General features: G+C 32.4%; 1 protein-coding gene across 1 annotated transcript in view; it reads left to right on the plus strand.

The window, feature by feature from the left end:
• The window catches only part of LOC129002590 (acetylcholine receptor subunit alpha-like 1), a 300058-nt gene extending 281623 nt beyond the window's left edge, over positions 1–18435 (plus strand). The window contains exons 5-10 of the mRNA XM_054430512.1: positions 855–1035; positions 6003–6287; positions 6658–6885; positions 8027–8178; positions 8458–8713; positions 13155–18435. Coding sequence (XP_054286487.1) covers positions 855–1035; positions 6003–6287; positions 6658–6885; positions 8027–8178; positions 8458–8713; positions 13155–13355 — 1303 coding nt within the window. The 3' untranslated portion in view covers positions 13356–18435. The remainder of the gene's footprint in view (positions 1–854; positions 1036–6002; positions 6288–6657; positions 6886–8026; positions 8179–8457; positions 8714–13154) is intronic.
• Positions 18436–19557: the final 1122 nt, after the last annotated feature.

Consider the following 19557-nt stretch of genomic DNA (forward strand, 5'->3'; position numbering starts at 1 on the left):
ATGAAATTACTTAAGCTCGATTTGTTTTTAAGCCCATTTGAACTTAATCTATATTCTGAACTAAATCAAGCACATTTCAATCATATATCATTTAGCTTTCTGCGTTTGTTTAGTTTTCTAGACTATAAGAGCTTTGTTCTTTCGTCCCTGTATTTTTACCTATCAAAATCTAACTTTCAACCATTACGTCTAGTTTTGCATTCTGTAATAAATGAGATGATGATTTTGTTGGTTAATTACTTACTGTTTAAAGCATGAACGCTATCAGTGATAGCTCAACTAGGTATAATGCTCGGCTAGAAGTCAGAATGTCGCCGGTTTGATCCTTGCCCAGCTGTATTTGCTCATCGGGCTTTTCTAGGCGTTTAAAGAGCCACTTGATCATAGTCAGGAACAAAGTTATCATCACGTTTATCCTTCGCTTATTCTGTAGTTATGTTGCGACAGGGGTATTATTATTTTTTTTAAGTGGGGTGATTCAAGTGTCAGTTCTTTAATTTTTTCTACCTTCCTACTAAATCTATTACTTTTTCTATGGAAACTGTCCAAACAGTTGTGACGATGACATCTGGGTTTCAGGATTGATCGAACCAGCGACGTTCGGATTTGAATCCGAGCACTATAATCTCTCGACTACCCGACAAAATGTGCTCTCACATGTCCAAAAAAGTGTTAAATCCTTAATTAGAACTGCGGGATTTTCTTAATCCCCTAATATTTTCCCACAAAAAATTCAAAAACTTCCAATTCAAACTTTAAGTAGTGATTCAAACTAGAGTGGTGCAGGATTATATAAACTTTGGTGCATAATCCTCTTACTTGGAGTTGTATTAATGCTTGAATTTACTCTACAGTGCGGATGGCAACTACGAGGTGACGATAATGACAAAGGCTATTCTCCATCATACGGGGAAGGTGGTGTGGAAACCTCCAGCCATTTACAAGTCCTTCTGTGAGATAGACGTAGAATACTTCCCTTTCGACGAGCAAACATGCTTCATGAAGTTCGGCTCCTGGACGTACGACGGGTATCACGTGAGTAATCACATTAGCATTCAACTTCAATAGTCACTGTTTGAAACATCTAGAGTCTCATTTTATTGTATTTGTTAATTGTTAGTCATTGACTTAAAGCTTTGGACATCAACAGAATTAGACATTCAATTTCCATGTTTAAGTTGTAGTCAGTTTTAGAATGATGGCAGGCGTAGTTGGGTCACCGACAGAGTTTGTTGGTTTATTAATAATTGATTTTGAAGCACCGATGCGTTAATCTCTGACCACCTTTAAAACCTTTGAATGGTGTAATGATACATTGACCTGGTTTATATGATTGCATACACAAGCAACATTATTACATTTTCTTTGACTGTGTTTAGTAGGTAATACAGTTTCGTTGTTATTATTCATTAAAATTATATCCATTGCTCATACATGCCTATACATACTGCCAATGGATACTACTGAACAGTCCTGTTACTACCACAAAGTTCCCACCATTAACAGAGGAACTCTTTTTAGGTTAGAATTTCTCTTAGAGATAGGCACGATTGATCTAAGAGACGAAGAAACCAAACATAAAATACCCTACAAAATTAATTAGAATACCCAACTACGACTGTTATTATGTACGTAATATTACCTCAGACAGACGTGCATCTAACACATACACACTGTACAGATATCTATATAACTGTGTAGTTATTTACACAGACTAATCCTATATTAATTATTTAGATTTATTCAACAATAAATCATCCATTTATATAACTAATTTTTACCATATTAGCATTGACTAATAATACAGATGGGATGTATTCTTCTGTATCCAATAGTCAATGATATTAGTATAGATAATAATTATTTAAAATCTAAGTTTAAAAGAGCAAATAACTGTGATATATAATTAGTTTTTAGAATATTAAATAAAATGTTACGACTCTTAATCTCTAACAAAACCAAGTTCTTATCGTATTAATTTGTCATCATCAAAAACGTTGTAAAGCCTATACACATCTATCATAACACACTAAAATTTACCTATAAATATTTGTAATAACAAATATTCCAAATAACCTTCATATTCTCAAACTTAAATGCAAAAAAAGGCAAATACTTAACCCAACACGTGTATGGCTAAAGTAATAAATGACGACAATATAACTGTAAGAAGAAAAACAAATGACTAGTTTCTTACAAATAGAAAAAACAAACTTGATGCCTAATTAATTTGTATAAAGCTTATTTAAGCTAATTTAGTGTATTTACTCTCTTTGTAATCCATGCTTTTATTTTCTCTATTGACAGTATAATATTGAAGTTTAACTAATATTTGTCGACAAAACAGTGTTCATGAATTTCAATCGCACAAAAAAATTCAAATAAACTGATGATGGATAAGGCACGGGTTATTACGGTCCAACAAAGCCATTTTCCCTTCAGCTCTTTCGAGGCTAAGTTTATTAGTTCACTCTTAACGCTACACTTAAGCATTATATAAGTTCATCTATGATACTACCACTACACACTCAACGATGGAGTAACTTCTGAAACTCCTGTAGTACAGTATACTTTAACCTCTGATTTAGAAGACTGCAATGACCAAATATATGTTTATATATCTTACATAATTTCACCAGAACTTCATATTAATGGACCTTGGAGACATTCCCTTATTAAGTGTCTTATTTAAAAATCGTTTATGATTATACCCTACAGTCTTAGCAATAGGCACAATATCGTCTGTCAATGAAGATTTATATTGTGCATTTAACTAATACTTTCCTTCATTTTAAATATAGAAATGTTTATACATAATTGTGTTTTGAATCAAATATGGCGTGTTCATATCAAATATATGTTATGTAATTATGAAACTACAACAGAGGGTTTACTCGTTTACTGAATTTTTAATACTATAATGATCTTTTGTTCAATATCTGTGTGATGTAAATATCATTCCAGTAAAACTAACTCTATTAAAAAATAAATGTAGTTGTAGCGTTCGTCTCGAAATAAAATATTCCCTCATTTAATGTATATATTATCTCAGCTATTATAGCATCGATATTCGCTATCTCATATGTACGTCGTTACTATGGAGATGAAAGTTCTTCTTCTGTTTTAGCTCACATAATGAGATTGGTTTCCGAAGCTCGGAAAGCATTCACACATAAACCTCCCTTCAGATAAAAGCTGTTTTGAAACTTTTATGAATCTGTTCTCGGCACAAAATCGGACTGATCTATAAAAGTAGGATCATCTCCGCTTCTCTCAGGCTCATTGTTCATGTATGAACACTCGATACGCGACTTTCAGGCCAACTTTCAGCCGGCGAACACCCTCGAAAATGTGATTAAAAGGCACTTCCATCAAAACTTAATAAAACCCAACTTACACTTTAATATTCAGCTAAATTTCCCTTGGTTTTTGAAACACCTACGGTAAGATCCTTTTTAAAAACAATTTGATGGAAACTAAGATTTTTTTAAGTATGTTTTAATCAAAATCACACAAACCCTGTTATTTTGTAATAAAAATTGCTAGAGGTCGCCTCGTGATCGGAAACAAGACCAAAACTATATATTGTGCAAACATAATATAAAATAACTTAATACTAAAATAATACTCAATATTGTAGGGAAAATAGAAAGGGGAAATTTATTTTAAATTAATTTAAATGACTTTAACAACCCTGCACACATTTATTGCTTACTAGAGGTCGTCCTGTGGTCAAAAACTCAACCAATAATACTTTATTTTATTTTAAATTTCTATAAACAATGTTGAACATATTTAATCACCTTAATCATTATTTTAGTTTTTACTTTAACCCAATGCAACAAAATCATTCTTTCCAAACTGTTCCCACACATTCATATTGGATCTCCATTCCTCGCACATCATTTAACTGAGGGAGAGTAAGTCAAAGAAGGAAGGCACAAGTTTAAGTTTTATAAACATCTGTACCACATGGCGAGTTTTTGACTTTGTACAACTTTCCCAAGATCACTACTTTGTAACTGTCGAGTCGAACATTTGTATTACGCATTGTTTTGTTTACCTTCAAACTAAAAGATTTAAAAAAATATATTTAAAAGTTCTGCAATGACCGTATTTCAATCATTAATTTTATTATTTGACAATCCAATAACTTTTGTCATTTTTAAAGTCGGTATGAACGTCGAGTGAGTTTAGCTTGATATTTACCCGGGTTATTTACTTAGTTCAGATTATGCTTTAGTAATCTATAATAGGCAAGCATGTTTCTTGAAAATCCGTTTCGCAGCTTGTGTGCATTGCAGGGAAAATCTAGGCATACTGTTAGAAACATATTCTCCTTTAAAGGGATTCCTTTAGGCGCAGAATACCTTTATAAATCAAAATAGACTAAAAATAAGCAAGAAACATGAATTTTAAATAAAAAAATATTAACATGGGCCTTATGGGTTGCCATGCTGGTGACGAAATATGAACAGAAAATAAAAGAAATGGAAGGAATTTCAATCTTATGTGATATTTACAGTGTGGGGTGAAGACAGAAAAGTCTGTACATTATTTTTGGTCGAGTTTTCGACCACTGAACGATCTCTAAATTTTATTGATTTATTGATCATGAAAAGCATAACGCCGATTACAGGTGGTTTGAATAATTTCAAAAGTGCTCCTTTAGGATAATACTGGTGACCTTGGAATTAAAAGGTTAACCATAGCCCCAGACAATAGTTTAAGGTTTACTCTATAGTCTGTGCTCTGGCAATTGCCATTTTTACATTACAGTAAATGCAAAACTGTCAGAACCATTCAACTTTTCAATAAAATACGTCAATTTGACAGTTAACCAGGAGTACAACAATTAAGAGTAATACTATCGATATGTATTTTTTTTTCAAATATAAAATCCATAAATTGTTATAAGGTTATTTAGATTATTCTTTGAAATCTTTTCATTCTACATTTAGCCATTAACAAGTTCAGGTAGGGTAGTTATAAAGAGCGCAGAGCTAATGAATAATCTGGCCCACCAAAAAACATTAATTCAAACATGAGACAGTACAAAGAGATGGATTAACAAAAAATAAACAAAACCAGCAAAAATATAAAAGCAGTGGCTCTTCAGATATAAATTAGGCTGAGTGCAGCCACTCATTGTACAAAGAAAAGCAGCTCTCAATGCAATTACATGGAATAATATCTTTCCATGAAGCTTTGATACAGACCCTTTGTTTTTGATTGTGACCCGTCTGAAGATCTATTATCAGATTTGTAATTATATTTCTCATTCAGATAGTATTTGATTAGTTTTACAGTAATGGTCTAACAACAAACTTTTAAATAAGAATAGTAATTATTTAGTTGAAATACCAATAATATTTAATATCATCACAATCAGTTTTTTGTTTCAATTTATAAGCACCTTAGGAGCAAGTAGTTATAGGAAGAGCTGTTTTCATTGATATGTTTGTTTGTTCCACTTTTTTTGTTTCCAAAGATTTAAAGGTCCCGTTTGAGATCAGTTGATGTACCAAGAATTACCTATTATTACGTCCACGTTCCTGTGGGATGTAATGAATTCTATAATCTAAAGAGGTTTGTAATGAGAATAGAGTAATGAAAATCCTGTTTAACTCTAATTATGAACATCGATGTATAATAACTCCCGATGTAGAGTTGTTATACAATTTTGTTATACGATGTAGAGTTATTATACATCGATGATTATGAATCACTTAAATGAATCAGATTACGTATATGAATCAATTACTTCAGCTCTCAGAGTTGTTAATAATTGGTTGTTAAAGTGGATTTAGCCCTCGCCCTTATCCATGAATGTTACTAGTTGGTCCACTTGGGTCCTATTCTGAACCCAGATCCCATTTGTTATGGGGCTATCAGCTGTAGCCTATAGAGGTCGAGGTTTCAACAAGATCAGGTTTTGGACCCTTTCCTTGCAAAACATGTTAACAAAGAAGCAGTCGATAGTCTTATTTCTCCTGTGACAGGTGGATCTCCGGCACATCATGCAGTCTCCAGACTCGGACACGGTGGATGTCGGCATCGATCTGCAGGACTTCTACCTCTCCGTGGAGTGGGACATCATGAGAGTGCCAGCTGTTCGTAACGAGAAGTTCTACAGCTGCTGTGAGGAGCCTTACCCTGACATCATTTTCAATATCACGCTACGTAGGAAAACACTCTTCTACACAGTCAATCTCATCATACCCTGTGTCGGGATATCATTCCTGTCTGTACTTGTGTTCTACCTGCCCTCTGACTCTGGCGAGAAGGTAAACCTTTGAAATTTAATAGTGAAACAATATTGATTTGATTATGATTTTTAACTATAAGTTCTAATTTTTAGACTATGCTATAGTTTTTTTTTAACCACCCTCAGCTTAAAAGTTGTGTATATCTTCAATAATTTTCCACTTACCAAACTGCCACACCTTAACACCCCCAGGTCCCTACAACACATTCCTATAACTTTTTTCTGGTCCTCCAGCTTTGTTAATTTGAATGGTAATTTCCAATGAAGTAGTAGGGCGGGACCACCAAATCGCCCACTAAGCAAGCTGATTCCAGAATTCTTAGGATTGCCAACCTCATCATTTATTCAGCTATGCAATCACTCTACAACCCTACAACACATGTTTACAGGTGTCACTGTGTATCTCTATCCTGCTATCACTTACTGTGTTCTTCCTGCTGTTGGCGGAGATCATTCCCCCCACCTCGCTCACTGTTCCTCTCCTCGGCAAGTATCTCCTGTTCACCATGGTCCTCGTCACACTGTCGGTGGTGGTCACCATCGCCGTACTCAATGTTAACTTCAGGTCTCCAGTCACGCATCGCATGCGGCCCTGGGTACACAGACTGTTCATACAGGTAAATATGTAATTTGATAGAAGTAGAAAAATGAGGAGTCTTAAGTTTTCTCATAATCATACAAATTGTCTGCCCAACAGAACTATGAAATGTAGGATTGAAGCACAGCTAGTTGGCGGTTATTTTTTCTTGGGACTACAACTGGAACTGGCATCTGATGTTTTCAATTACCAATAATCAGGGGGGAGCGAGCTGGTCTAATGGTAGAGCGAGAGACTTCAGTCCGTGAGGTCCGGGGATAAAATCCTCCGAATCACCAATGGATTTCATCGAAGTGATAATGCTGCTAACTCTAGTCCTAGTCCGAAGTAAGGTAAAAAATGCCACACTAGCACCTAGTTAAACTTTTTTTGCGTACGATGAGCCAACATATATGATCGGACAAATAAACATCACAAATAAGTCTGCCAGGAGACTGATACAACTGTTATCAGTAGCCAGACCAATGCCGAACCTAGTCTTCGCTATACTAATACTTCAAATAGTAGCAGACAAGGATTGCAGAGGGGATTGTCATAACATCCACATTCAAATATGCCATTTTAATAGTTACGAGAGATGTACACTGTACAGTGTACAGTGATCACCAAAACAATGTACTTTTGTCAACTATTTTTTTATGTCTTACCTTTAATTTTGGTGCAATATTGAAAGGTCTTGGGTTTGAAAGGTCTTGGGTTTGAAAGGTCTTGGGTTTGAAAGGTCTTGGCATAGCTACACCAGCATGAAGGGTCTAGATCGTTTACTTTGAAAAAGAGTGATTGTATACTTTGGAAGCTGAATATACAATACACATAGAGCGAATACAAAGAATACAAAGAAAGACACCGAATAAACGTATTTTCCTTGAATTTTAATCTAAAAGGAGAACATAGCTGAAAATAGTTTCAAATTGTTTCTCAACCCTCTTAGCGGATAACAGAGACTGCAGCATGTCCTTTTTTGAATCTTGGCACACATTAAACAGCCACTAATTTTCTGTTATGAGACGTATTTGTTAACCTTTTTTTGACACACATCTTGGGGTGGTAAAATACAAATGCTTGATGAACATTGCAATGTTGCGTTATCTCTGTGGTGAAGTAGACCTCCTCAGCTATTACATACATGTAACTGTCATTGAAAAATATTGCTTCTCTAGGTGCTACCAAAGGTCTTGCTGATCGACAGGCCGAAGTCGGAGGACTCTGTAGACGATGAAGATGATGAGGATAAACCTCCGGACGCCATCTTGACTGGAGTGTTTGACGTTCCCGCCGAGATAGACAAGTACTTAGGCTACGGCGGGAAGAGGTAAATTGTATCTATATATCTTACATCCCTACTGTATAAGTCTCTATGTATATCTTTTTCTGTACAATTGTAAAGGTACATGGCCAATTTATGTGTGTACAGCCAAATTGTATGTATTGTATGTGCCATAATGATTCAGTTTGAAAAACTTAAGGCTTTTGGCCTCTGATCAAATCCCACGAGGGATTCGTTTAGGTTGAACCTCAATAAGCATTGTTCGACCACTTCTTGAAGTTTAAAGTTTTGACAATCCCCTCTCTAAATTTGAAACTTTTTCAGGTTTAGTGGTGACTACGACATTCCCGCCCTCCCTCCGTCTAGGTACGATGGCGGGGGAGTGGTCCCTTGCTTTGGCGAGCCCCCCCTCCCCCTACCTCTGCCCAGTGCAGACGACGACCTCTTCAGCCCGGGCTGTGTGGCGATCTGTCAAAGTGACACCAGTCCCACCTTCGACAAGCCAATCACCATGGAGAAAACCATCATGGATGCCAAGTTTATTGCTCAACATGTCAAAAATAAAGACAAATTTGAAAACGTAAGTGTGTTTGCAAGGCCATTTATGTTTTAGAAGCAAATTTTTCTGAAACAATATGCACAACTTGTAGATTTGGTATCACAGTATTGCATTTGTTGAAATTTTGTAAGGAGGAAAGAAGGCTAAAGATTTCTATAATTTAAGTTCAGATTATTCCAAAAATCAACAAATGGAGAATATTTCGGTATTATTTCAAACTTAATACTTTTGAATGCTTTTATACAAATATGATCAAATACGTCGGCCAGCTTTTAAAGAAATAACTATTTCCACTTATACTGGAAAAACTTAAAATTTGGGCCTGACAATAGCCAGTGTGACTGGTCGAAATTGATTGGCATTTTATATCTTTTTACTTTTTTATTTTTGTGTAGACCGTATTTTACATTAGATATAAGTATATGCATATTTAAAAGTTCCGGGGAAGTTGTTTATTTTATAATTCGTATAATACTTAGAAAGTATTCTTTTATAAAATAAAAACAATATTCCAGGCATTATAAGTTTTGTTTCCTTATTCAGTAGAGTTTCAATATAAAAGAACACAGAGTTGAACTCCATGAAACTGTTGTTGATAGGAGCTCATTTTATCGTTGTTAAGTGAAACTTATTCCTGCGTGAAGTCTGGTTCACAAAAATTCGCTGCAAAATTTACAACAGAAATAAGATGTCTAGTCTACTAGTAGTTATTTCTAGTTTAAGCCAAACATTTAAAGTTTTTTCCTCAAACAAATTATGGAACAAAATTATTCTCTACTTTTGACTGTGAATATATTCCAAATCCACATAATCCCTCTAACTAATTCTGTCTGATTCCCGTACATCAATGTTATCCATCTTTTTGGTTAGGTTTTTTTTACTTGGTCCAGATAATAATGGTCAATGTAGAAAGGAATGAAAACATAAACAGCTTTAAAATGTGTTTATGTGAATTTGTTATTTACAACATTGTTTTAAATAATTCAATTAGCGATTTTTATTACTGGAATATTACAAAACTATTAGACTCAAAAAATTATTGCAATACCCTATTGTTTAACACAATACAATAGTACTTGTGAATAAGTAAGAAGTAAAACAGATCAGCGTGTAGTTTCCTTGGGGCAACACTGTTCCCCAAGAGTGTACCCAGTGTGCGAGTCATGAATACATGTTTGCATAATGGAAAAAGCTGTGTCTAAGGAACATGTCGGCCTTAGTCACTAACAAGACTACAAGATCGCGCCACTCATCCTACACTCATCCTTCACTCATATTTGGGTTAAAATACGCACATAGTGGCGTCCCCATCTTAAATAATTGATAATTGATTGATAATTGAAATCCATTCCTCCCGGGACTTGTGAAAAGTGGACTCCAACTGTAAACTACTAAAAAAGCGGAAACGGAACAAAGCTTCCTTTTATAGAACTTCAACGAATATAAATCTGTTTGATTATCCAAAACGAGAAACACTTTACACTGATTGGTTTCTAGATTGCGATTTCTCCGAGTTTATTTCAATCTCGTGTTTTGTTTTTGTTAAATGTGTAAGCTGCCTACCCCAGTAGCATATTTTGAATGATTTGAGGAGTATATGATATCAAAAAGGGATTACTGAAAGTAAATACTACATTAAAATGTTATATTGGAGTTGCATAAGCATAGTGGAAAAATAAGGACAATTAAAAAATAATAACCTATAAATTTTAACATATTGAATGTGCCTGTAAACATGTAAATTGTAAAAATGTAAAATGGGGTGCATTTTGTACATTATGTCAAATACTGAATTAATTGATTTAATATTAAAATGTATGTCTCGGATATTCCCAAATACAGTACGGTAACTAGTTACAACTATAGTTATTTGTGCAGCTATTGAGCAAAGTGAGCAATTGACTCACTCGACAGAAATACTTACTCACGAGCCGTAGGCGAGTGAGGAATGGTTTCTCGGGTGAGGCAATTGCACTTTGCACTAGAGTTGTTTATTATATTTTTCCTACAGTTACCATAAAACAAATAAATTGGTAAAGAAACGTAACATATTTTTACACAGAAGTGAACTTTTAATATAACATTTAATTTTACAACAGTACAACTAACAGCTGACCAGCTGATTTACAGCCAGTGCTGCCAACGTATTTCGCACGCATACTACTTTTGTCTGCATGTTACGCGCTCACTATTTCGTGCCTTCACGTTGCAAATCTGGAGTGAGACAAAGTAATTAGAGTGAGACAATGTTAACATTGTCTCACTGGTGAACGAATTGGCCACTTTGATTTCTCAAATCGCTGAGAGGACATGTACATGTTAGGTAACTGTAGGAAAAAACCTTAAACAAATGTTATTACAAAGTTTTTATTTACTAAGAAGTGACTGTTATTTTTTATTTTAGAACATTGATGAAAACAAATATTTTGTACTCATTACAACCGAGTTATTTAAGTTAAGGAAATTTATATTTATAGTTTTATAGTTAAGTACTATGGCTCAACATGAACTTACAGTAATGATTTGTTCATATTCATTGCACTTTCTCAAAATAACTTTGTAAGGATATTTTACATGAAATTGGAACAAAACCCAAAAGATAAAAGTTAATAAAAGACATAATACTCAAAATTTTACTCTAATTTCTGATGGTAACTATTTTACAGAGGCATAAATCAAATAATCATTGTCAATATTTGTAAGCAGCATTACAAATTACAATATTTACATAGAAAAATAATGCATGTATTTTCACGTGGATGTGGTTAGGAAACACCTTTAAGTCTAATAAAGTTAACTATTTTTCCCTATTTGGTGTTTACTTAATAGCTATTATATTCAATCAATATTAAAATGTGTAACTTACAGTATAAATTCGTGTACAATATCATTCAGCCATTGAAGTACTGTTGTTGCTGTTTTACGTTGTTTTTTGTAAGTGAGAGGTGTGAGGCTCCTTTATCAGGATTTTACTCGGTACAAAAAAGTATAACAAAAGAAGGATTAGCTCCGAGGTTTGATTGGTTCTGAATCTATTGTAACACCAGTCTGATCGAAACTCAATGTCCAATGTCCCAAGCCTCTCCATAGGATGCAGATTGGGCTGTGATTGTATCAAGTGATCCAGCCCACTTTATCATTGATTTCATATTGACTACGACACTTAACCACCTAAGTGAATTTCCATTCACTGCTGTGCCCTGCTTTCGGTTAAATTCAGCATCTGATAGTAAAAGGAAAAGAAATTATAAATATTTTATTTAAAAAGTTTAAGTATTTAAAAAATATGGATCAATCTAAAAGGATTTCAGGGCCAAATTGTGCCAAGTAAAGGTATAGTTAATTATTTCATCAGTTATTTAAACTTTTATGATACTAGATTAGAATGGGGATACATTTATCTTACTTATCTTGTGACAGCTCAGCTCATTCATGAGTTAGAGAGATTTTTGTATTGAGTGGTTCCTAAATTAATAGAATTTTTTTTATTATAAGTTGTTCAAACTATTCAACTTTTCTAATGGAGGTGGCATAAAAATAAATAATGTGTGAAATCTATGCAATCTATGTAACGTTGTGTAAAGTTGAATAGTTTGAACAGCTTATAATTACAGAAATTGCTATTAATGAAGGAACCATTCAATGCAAAAACTATTTCTCTAACACATTAGCTGATTTGTTCACAACAAAATGTTACCGGTTATTATGGACCACTAACCATTACAAAGGTTATACTAAACCAATAGTTTTTCTCTGTTAAATTAATAATCTTAAAAATACATACAGTATTAACGAACATGTTCTTTGTACAGTGGACAGCAGTGGTACAGTCTAAAATTTTACTGTCGGATTTTTTTAGGGGTTATGATTTTGAGAGATAGCATTAGGAGGGTATGGAAACGCCTTTTTAAAAATATCAGAAAAGGAACAAACTCACTCTAGCATCTCACACCTTATTACTACAAAACTGATGTTACAGTTTCATGTGCTACACTCATATAATTAAAGAACATGTTTCCAAACACTTTTAAATCAACGTGTAACACATGTAAAGAGGAATTTCGCAGTCATAACTCCTTATATGACTTTTAGTCCCACAATCATATGACTGCTCTAGGACCTGTCCTCATTTGGATATCCAGGAGTTGCATTACCCGCAATGGTGTGAAACCAAACACACACAAAATGATCTTCCCAAAGATTGATAATTCTTATTGTGCAGCGAAATAAAAATTATTTTGTCTACAGAAATTGGGTGTTCTACGGGCTTTGGAGTCCTAGTACAAGTGACTAACGTTTTCACAAACGGTTACTGGATTATCAGTTCTTCTGAATTCCTAACTCGATCAGTTGTTACAAATAAACCACAGGCAACGGAAGACTGTAAATTATAGAAGACATAACTGAAAGAAGATGTATGACTCATGTCCTACTTATTTTAATCAGTGCTGTATTTTTGCAGGTTATAGAAGACTGGAAGTACGTCGCGATGGTCCTAGATCGTCTGTTCCTGTGGGTGTTCACTCTAGCTTGTGTAATGGGGACTGCCCTCATCATCCTACAAGCACCGAGTCTATACGACACCACGAAGCCCATAGACATCCTGTATTCCAAGATAGCCAAGAAGAAAATGCTCATGATGATGGGACCGGAGGAGGACTGATTGGAGAGTGTTTTTCTAATAAAGTTTATTTTAAACACAATATCTGAGGCGTTTCGTAAGTGGTGATTATTTTTGCATTGTGAGGGGGTGTAGTGGTAAAAGGTTAAGTAGTCAAAAGAAATGGTGTTTTGGTTAAGTGGATTTTATTAAATTAGATAATATTGCTCAATATTCGCATCAGCTGAATTTTCTTCGGCGTTCCGAATGAAATATTCATATTTTCCAAACAAACTACAATACATCCTCCTATATATTAATAGGCAAGCATGTCTATTGGAAACCTGTTTTCTCAGCTTGTGTGCATCGCAGAGAAAATCTACGCATACTGTTAGGAAGATATTTTACAGTAAATGTGGAGAATCCCTTCATAAATTAAAATAGGCTAAAAAATAAACACAACAACTGAATCTAAAGTTTTGAAAAACTAACATAGGCCTTATGGATTGCCATGCTCATAAAGAAATGTTGATTTTACTCAGAATACTCAAAAACTCACTCACAAACTCATATTGTATTTACATTTTTAAAATAAACACAAACACTTTTTAATAATTAGAAACATATGACTTAATAATTTATGGTAAAGTCTAACCATTCATGCTCATGATGAAAATAATAGCGAAATATAAATAGAATATCAAAACAAAATGGAAGAAATTCCAAATACATGTTTTATTTACAGCTTAAGGTGAATCTAGAGAAGTCTGTACATTACATATTTTTGGTTGAGTTTCCAACCACTGGACGACCTCTAGTAAGTAATAAATGTGTGCAGGGATATTAAAGTCATTTAAATTAATTTAAAATAAATTTTCCCGTACCATATTTACCATACAGTATTGAGTATTACTTTATTATTCATACTATGATACTGGGTAAACATAAGAAAATGGGTTTTCAATTAATTACTGCTGCTTGATTCTCTAACTTGCAAGGATGAGAGCTTATCACTCTCCCCCATAAAAAATGTAAAACAGTTTTCTTAACTACCTGATAAATTCATAAAACTATAAGAACACTTTTTATGTGTTTATAAGATTATTGTTTTAAATCCCTAATTCAACAAATTATAAACCAAATACAAAATTTTAAATTTGCAGATTTGTTATATATTTTTAACATATGAGTATGTTGTAAATACGAGGGCCTCAGATAATGTGTTGTGTTAATCAAAACTTTTATTATTTTGATTATCTTTAGAGAGAAGAATAATTGTATTGTTCACTCATTCGCAGATAAGGAAATTGAACCTCGACTTAGTACCTTATTATGGTACAACATTTTGCATAATTAAATAAAACTATAAAATTTACAAAATGTTTTGACTTGTAAAAGTGTAGTATACCTGGTTCCTAATACGCTTTGACACTCATATATTAACAGATGTTACAAGTTATTTAACATGTGGTCAGTTTTCAAAAAAAGTCATGTCTACAAAATTTACATCAATGCAGAATACGAAAGATTGTTCAGTAATTTCTATCACAATCATAGATTAAATTGTGAATTATATTAATTAAATTTGGTAAACATTTTAAGTATAAAACACATTTTTACTCAAAATAACTTAAATTTTAAAGAATAAAACAAATGTGTTTTGTTGAACACAATACAATTTTGAAGGTGGCTTTAACCCCCTGAGTTGGGAAGATGACTTGAGGGGTGAAAGTCATTTTATTACTACACTCAATGAGTACAACTTTATAACCCATAAAAACTTTGTTATGTCGTAAAAACAACTTTATTTTATCTCTTGTCATACTTTTGTACAATGTCATGTGCAAGGTATACAAATCAACTTTGTGATAAAAAACCAACTGGGGTGGTATTTAAAAAATGATTATAATGTCATTTAATTGATAACAGACATTTTCCTAGTTAAAGAATTTGTTTTTTGTTAATCCTAATGGAAGTTTCATCAACAAAAATGAACATCAAACAAGAGTGTTTGTAAATATTTTACTAAGATGTGAACTAATAGAAAAATATTCTCTCTAGAGATATAACAATATAAAATCAGAAAGTAGACGTATTTTCGTTATTTTTTGGAACAGAGTAGATGGTATATGAAAGTATTAATATATTATCTTTAGGTTAAAAATGGGTTGTTACTTAGGTGCTATTATAAGAAAAATAGGTTTATGCTCATTGAAACTTAGCAGATTTAGGTACAAAAGGTTAACAATTTTATAAATTTGTACAAAAATTAAATTCCATTCTGTGGTAGGAATCGTTAATCATTCTGGCAAATCCCAACCAGCAGTCTTCCTAACTTGTCGCTAACTTTTGTAAATATGTGTAAATAGTTAACTACACCCAATATAAATTTGTGAACACTGTAAAGTAATTTTCAATATAACAAATTACACAGTCACATCAGCAAGTTTCACAGAAAGTTTTATCTTTTTATTAGTAAAGTGTTTTCAAAGTTAAGCAAAGAGTAAGGAGTAACAGGCAAAATACTGATTTAGTAAGAATCATTTAAGGTAAACAATAATATTTATAAAATTTATTTTTTTAATATACCTATCAGGAATTTTTTTTTAATAGAAAAATTATCATCACGATTAAGGAATTAAAAGGTATTCATAATTTGCTAAATATAACATTGCATTATTACTTAATAGTTAGTTCGTTCTGCTAAATATGCACATATTATGTTCGTATTCACATGATTACAAATAAAATGTACAGTGAAAGCAAAATTCTCACTTTTATACGTGCTTTGTACATTTTTGAAGATCAATACATTTTAACACCAAGAAAACTTAATGTAAATCTTGTTACAGCTTCATATGACAGTATAAACTTTACAGTCACTAATAGGTTGTCTATAGGGTTCATTTTGGATATAACTACTTCATATTGTTGATCTGTAAAGCTTTTGATGATTTTGCATGGAATTTCCTATCAATATAACGGCGAAATAAATCTACAAACAAGAATATACGTTCTATAACAAATCCAAATAATACTCTTGCAAACATCACAAAAATCATTACATACAATCTGTTTTATTTATGAAGGAGTCATAGTGTAAATCCCCATTATAAAGATATTATAAATCATAAACGGTTACAAATTCTAATTCCCTAAACAGGTAAATTTGCTGATGTTGCTGTCCTGCCTGTCAGATGTTGTGATATGTTGTTGTTATAACCTGTGGTGAGAGACATCAAAGTACCCAGATGTCACTGTTAAAACTTAACACCGGGAAGATGTATATACATTTATCATTGAAGAATAAACCGTTTTACCATTAAAAGTAAAGTTAAAATTATCGTAGTAGTTTGTAATAAAACTTACGTTTATAATGTAATTTCTAAATAAATTGTTTCTATTTCTCATTCCTTAACATAGTTGTTGAATTTTTCAAATAATTGTATTTGTACATTACAAAGGCAAAATGTTTGAAAGGTAAAATTTTCTAATGTATGTTAAAATCTATGTGGCTTCTTATAATATGTTGTTCATTTGGACTAAAAGTGTTAAGTGTACAAACTATCGATATAGTTGTTTTACCAGGTTGTGTTGATATAAAAAATGTTTCCTTTTATATAAAGGTTAAATATAATTGTTCTATAACTCCCATGATTATTCAAATGTGAAAGATTTTACAGAGCTTAAATGTTCTATTATAATATTTGGCCCTGAATGTTAGGGGCTAAAATAAAATATTATACTATTACTATAAAAATGTTAACTCTGTTTACTAATTTTAGAAAGCTTGTTTAATCTAGGTTAATTTGTTTTAATGCAATTATCTTAAGGACTAGTAAAAATTATCAAAATAATAACATTTAGTATGTGGACACTACTTTTTATAAGCTTAGTTAGAAAGGAAGTTATATCGTCTTGTTCTTGTTAAAAGATACTGTGTTGTAGTCAGTTACTAAAACAACTAATAACTTCTTAACATTTTATTTTTAAATATTAAAAACATTAGAGCTAATTTCACTAAATTTTATGTTAATAAACAGTTTTTAATTCAATTTTAACTAGATCAAAATATAAATTGTTACATTAGATTTTAAATAGTTCAACGTAGTTTTTGTGCCTTGACTACTTTTTTATAGTTTTTCTTTTAGATGTACCATATAAATTAGAACATAGATTACTAATATTAGAATTGTCAACTGACAACTGGTGGAAGTGGTGTCCACAAAACCTATAAATTATAATCTGGTTTGCATAACATTCAGGTTCATCTTGTTTTGTTCACAGTTGTTAATTTCATACACTGTTTGTAAAGTTCTCCAGTCCTTGAAATTATAGGCTATTACCATCGATCTCTATTATTACTATAGAGATCGATGGGTAGAACAAAATAATATAAATTAGTAAAAATGAACTTAACCATCTTAACATCTGTAAAAAGACTGTTGGTAAAATATCAAATAACTGTTTAAAAAATAATCCAATTCTAATTACGGTACGGTAGAAATAATGTAGTCAATGATATTTAAAGAGTTACGAATATATCGCACACTAAGATTCATCAAAGATAATAAATTACTAAAGAGCATGAAATGGTTTCACTCACTAAAGGAATAGGATTAAAACATAAATTAGTACTTTTACAACTTTACATTTATTCTCAGTTTAAATGGACGGACATAATCAGTTAAGATGGTTTTGATATTCCGAAAGCACCGCATTGACTTAAGTACTCTACTACAGATTTTTATGCAAATAACAAAAGATTACTTTGACAATAGAGTGTTATGAGGATTAGTCATTATTTCATTTTTTTACAAGATCAATAATTCCATATTTGATAAAGCTGTTAACTTTCTTCATCCAACTTGTAAAAGGTTAGAAAATCATTCAGCGGACTGTGTTTCATTGAATTTTATGCAATCCAGAATTCCCACAGAGAACCTAACCGAATGTTTAGAAAAACTTAAACCACTCAGGTTAATAGAAAATTGTTTTGAAAGTGTTACCTCTTGTAGCATAGAATATAGATACGAATAAGTGAATTTTGAAACTATCCCAGACAATCAATCAGTCAACTTCCGGAAGAGATTGTTTTTTTTGTTTTGTCTCGACTGTAAGATAAATGATTAATATCATTGTTGGCCAAATGAGAATCTCTTGTGTTTTATTTATTCCCTGGGTTCAAATAAATAAATTTAGGTGCCAGTAAAAGTTATTCACAAAAGATAATGTTAATTTAAAATTATTCAACACAATAATTGGAATCATCAACAGCTAAGGTATATCTGTGGATGTGGAGTGTTGGTGTGTTACCAGTTCCAAAAAAGGGAAGCCTCCCTCGCCCCAGGATTTTTCATAGACAAATTTAAAAATTGGAATTCCATCAACTGTCAAATTACTTTCAAGTTTCGGTTGCCTTCAACTACAGTTGAAAATGTTAAAAAAAAAAAAAAAAAAAAAAAAAAAAAAAAAAAAAAAAAAAAAAACATTGCTGCTGACTCAAATGCCAAGAGTTATAATGGCTGGTAGGTAACATTTCGAGTACTAATGATCAACTTTGGATTACAACTCATAACAAAAGTACATACAAAAGGTTACTTCAGACTAATGATATGTATCTCTTAGTATCCAGATCCCATGACCATTGAAAGGTTTATATTATTTAAGTGACGTTCCCAAAAAACTTTAAGTTACATAAAAGAGGTTCTGCATAATCTCAAAGAATTTGAGCACAAAATAACCTCAGTACATAACTAATCACTCCACTCCAGTTATCGAAACTGGAAACGAACTCTCTCTGAAAACGAACGCTCACTGCACTCCATCTATCGAAACTGAATACGAAAACTCTTGTGTGTATCATGTGTGTACTATGAACAGCTGTAATTAATACAAATTATTCGTCTGTTTAACTAAACAAAATCTTGTCTTCATAAGAAATACTTTGGGATTTTGATGGCCTAAGGGGCAAAGCCCGAGGAATTTTACTACAGGAATTGGTGAAAGGGGGCGTGTACACAACAAATACTTAATTTTGACAAATCGTTTGTAAAAATCCGTCCATTATTAACGGAGGAGTAGTATTTCGTAGAAATCGCCTTCACGTATTATATATAAGTACTGTATTCGTCATGTCTGAAAATATTGTATTCTAGAAGTTTTAAAAAAATGTTTCATTACGTATAAATTACTAAATTATTAATTTAATACTAAATATTCTCCAATAGTTATTAAAGGAAAATTTTTGTTTTAATACTTTAAG

Source organism: Macrosteles quadrilineatus, unplaced genomic scaffold (genome assembly GCF_028750875.1).
Source record: "Macrosteles quadrilineatus isolate MER2022 unplaced genomic scaffold, UCM_ALF_1.0 Scaffold_9__3_contigs__length_116548681, whole genome shotgun sequence".
NCBI lineage: Eukaryota > Metazoa > Arthropoda > Insecta > Hemiptera > Cicadellidae > Macrosteles > Macrosteles quadrilineatus.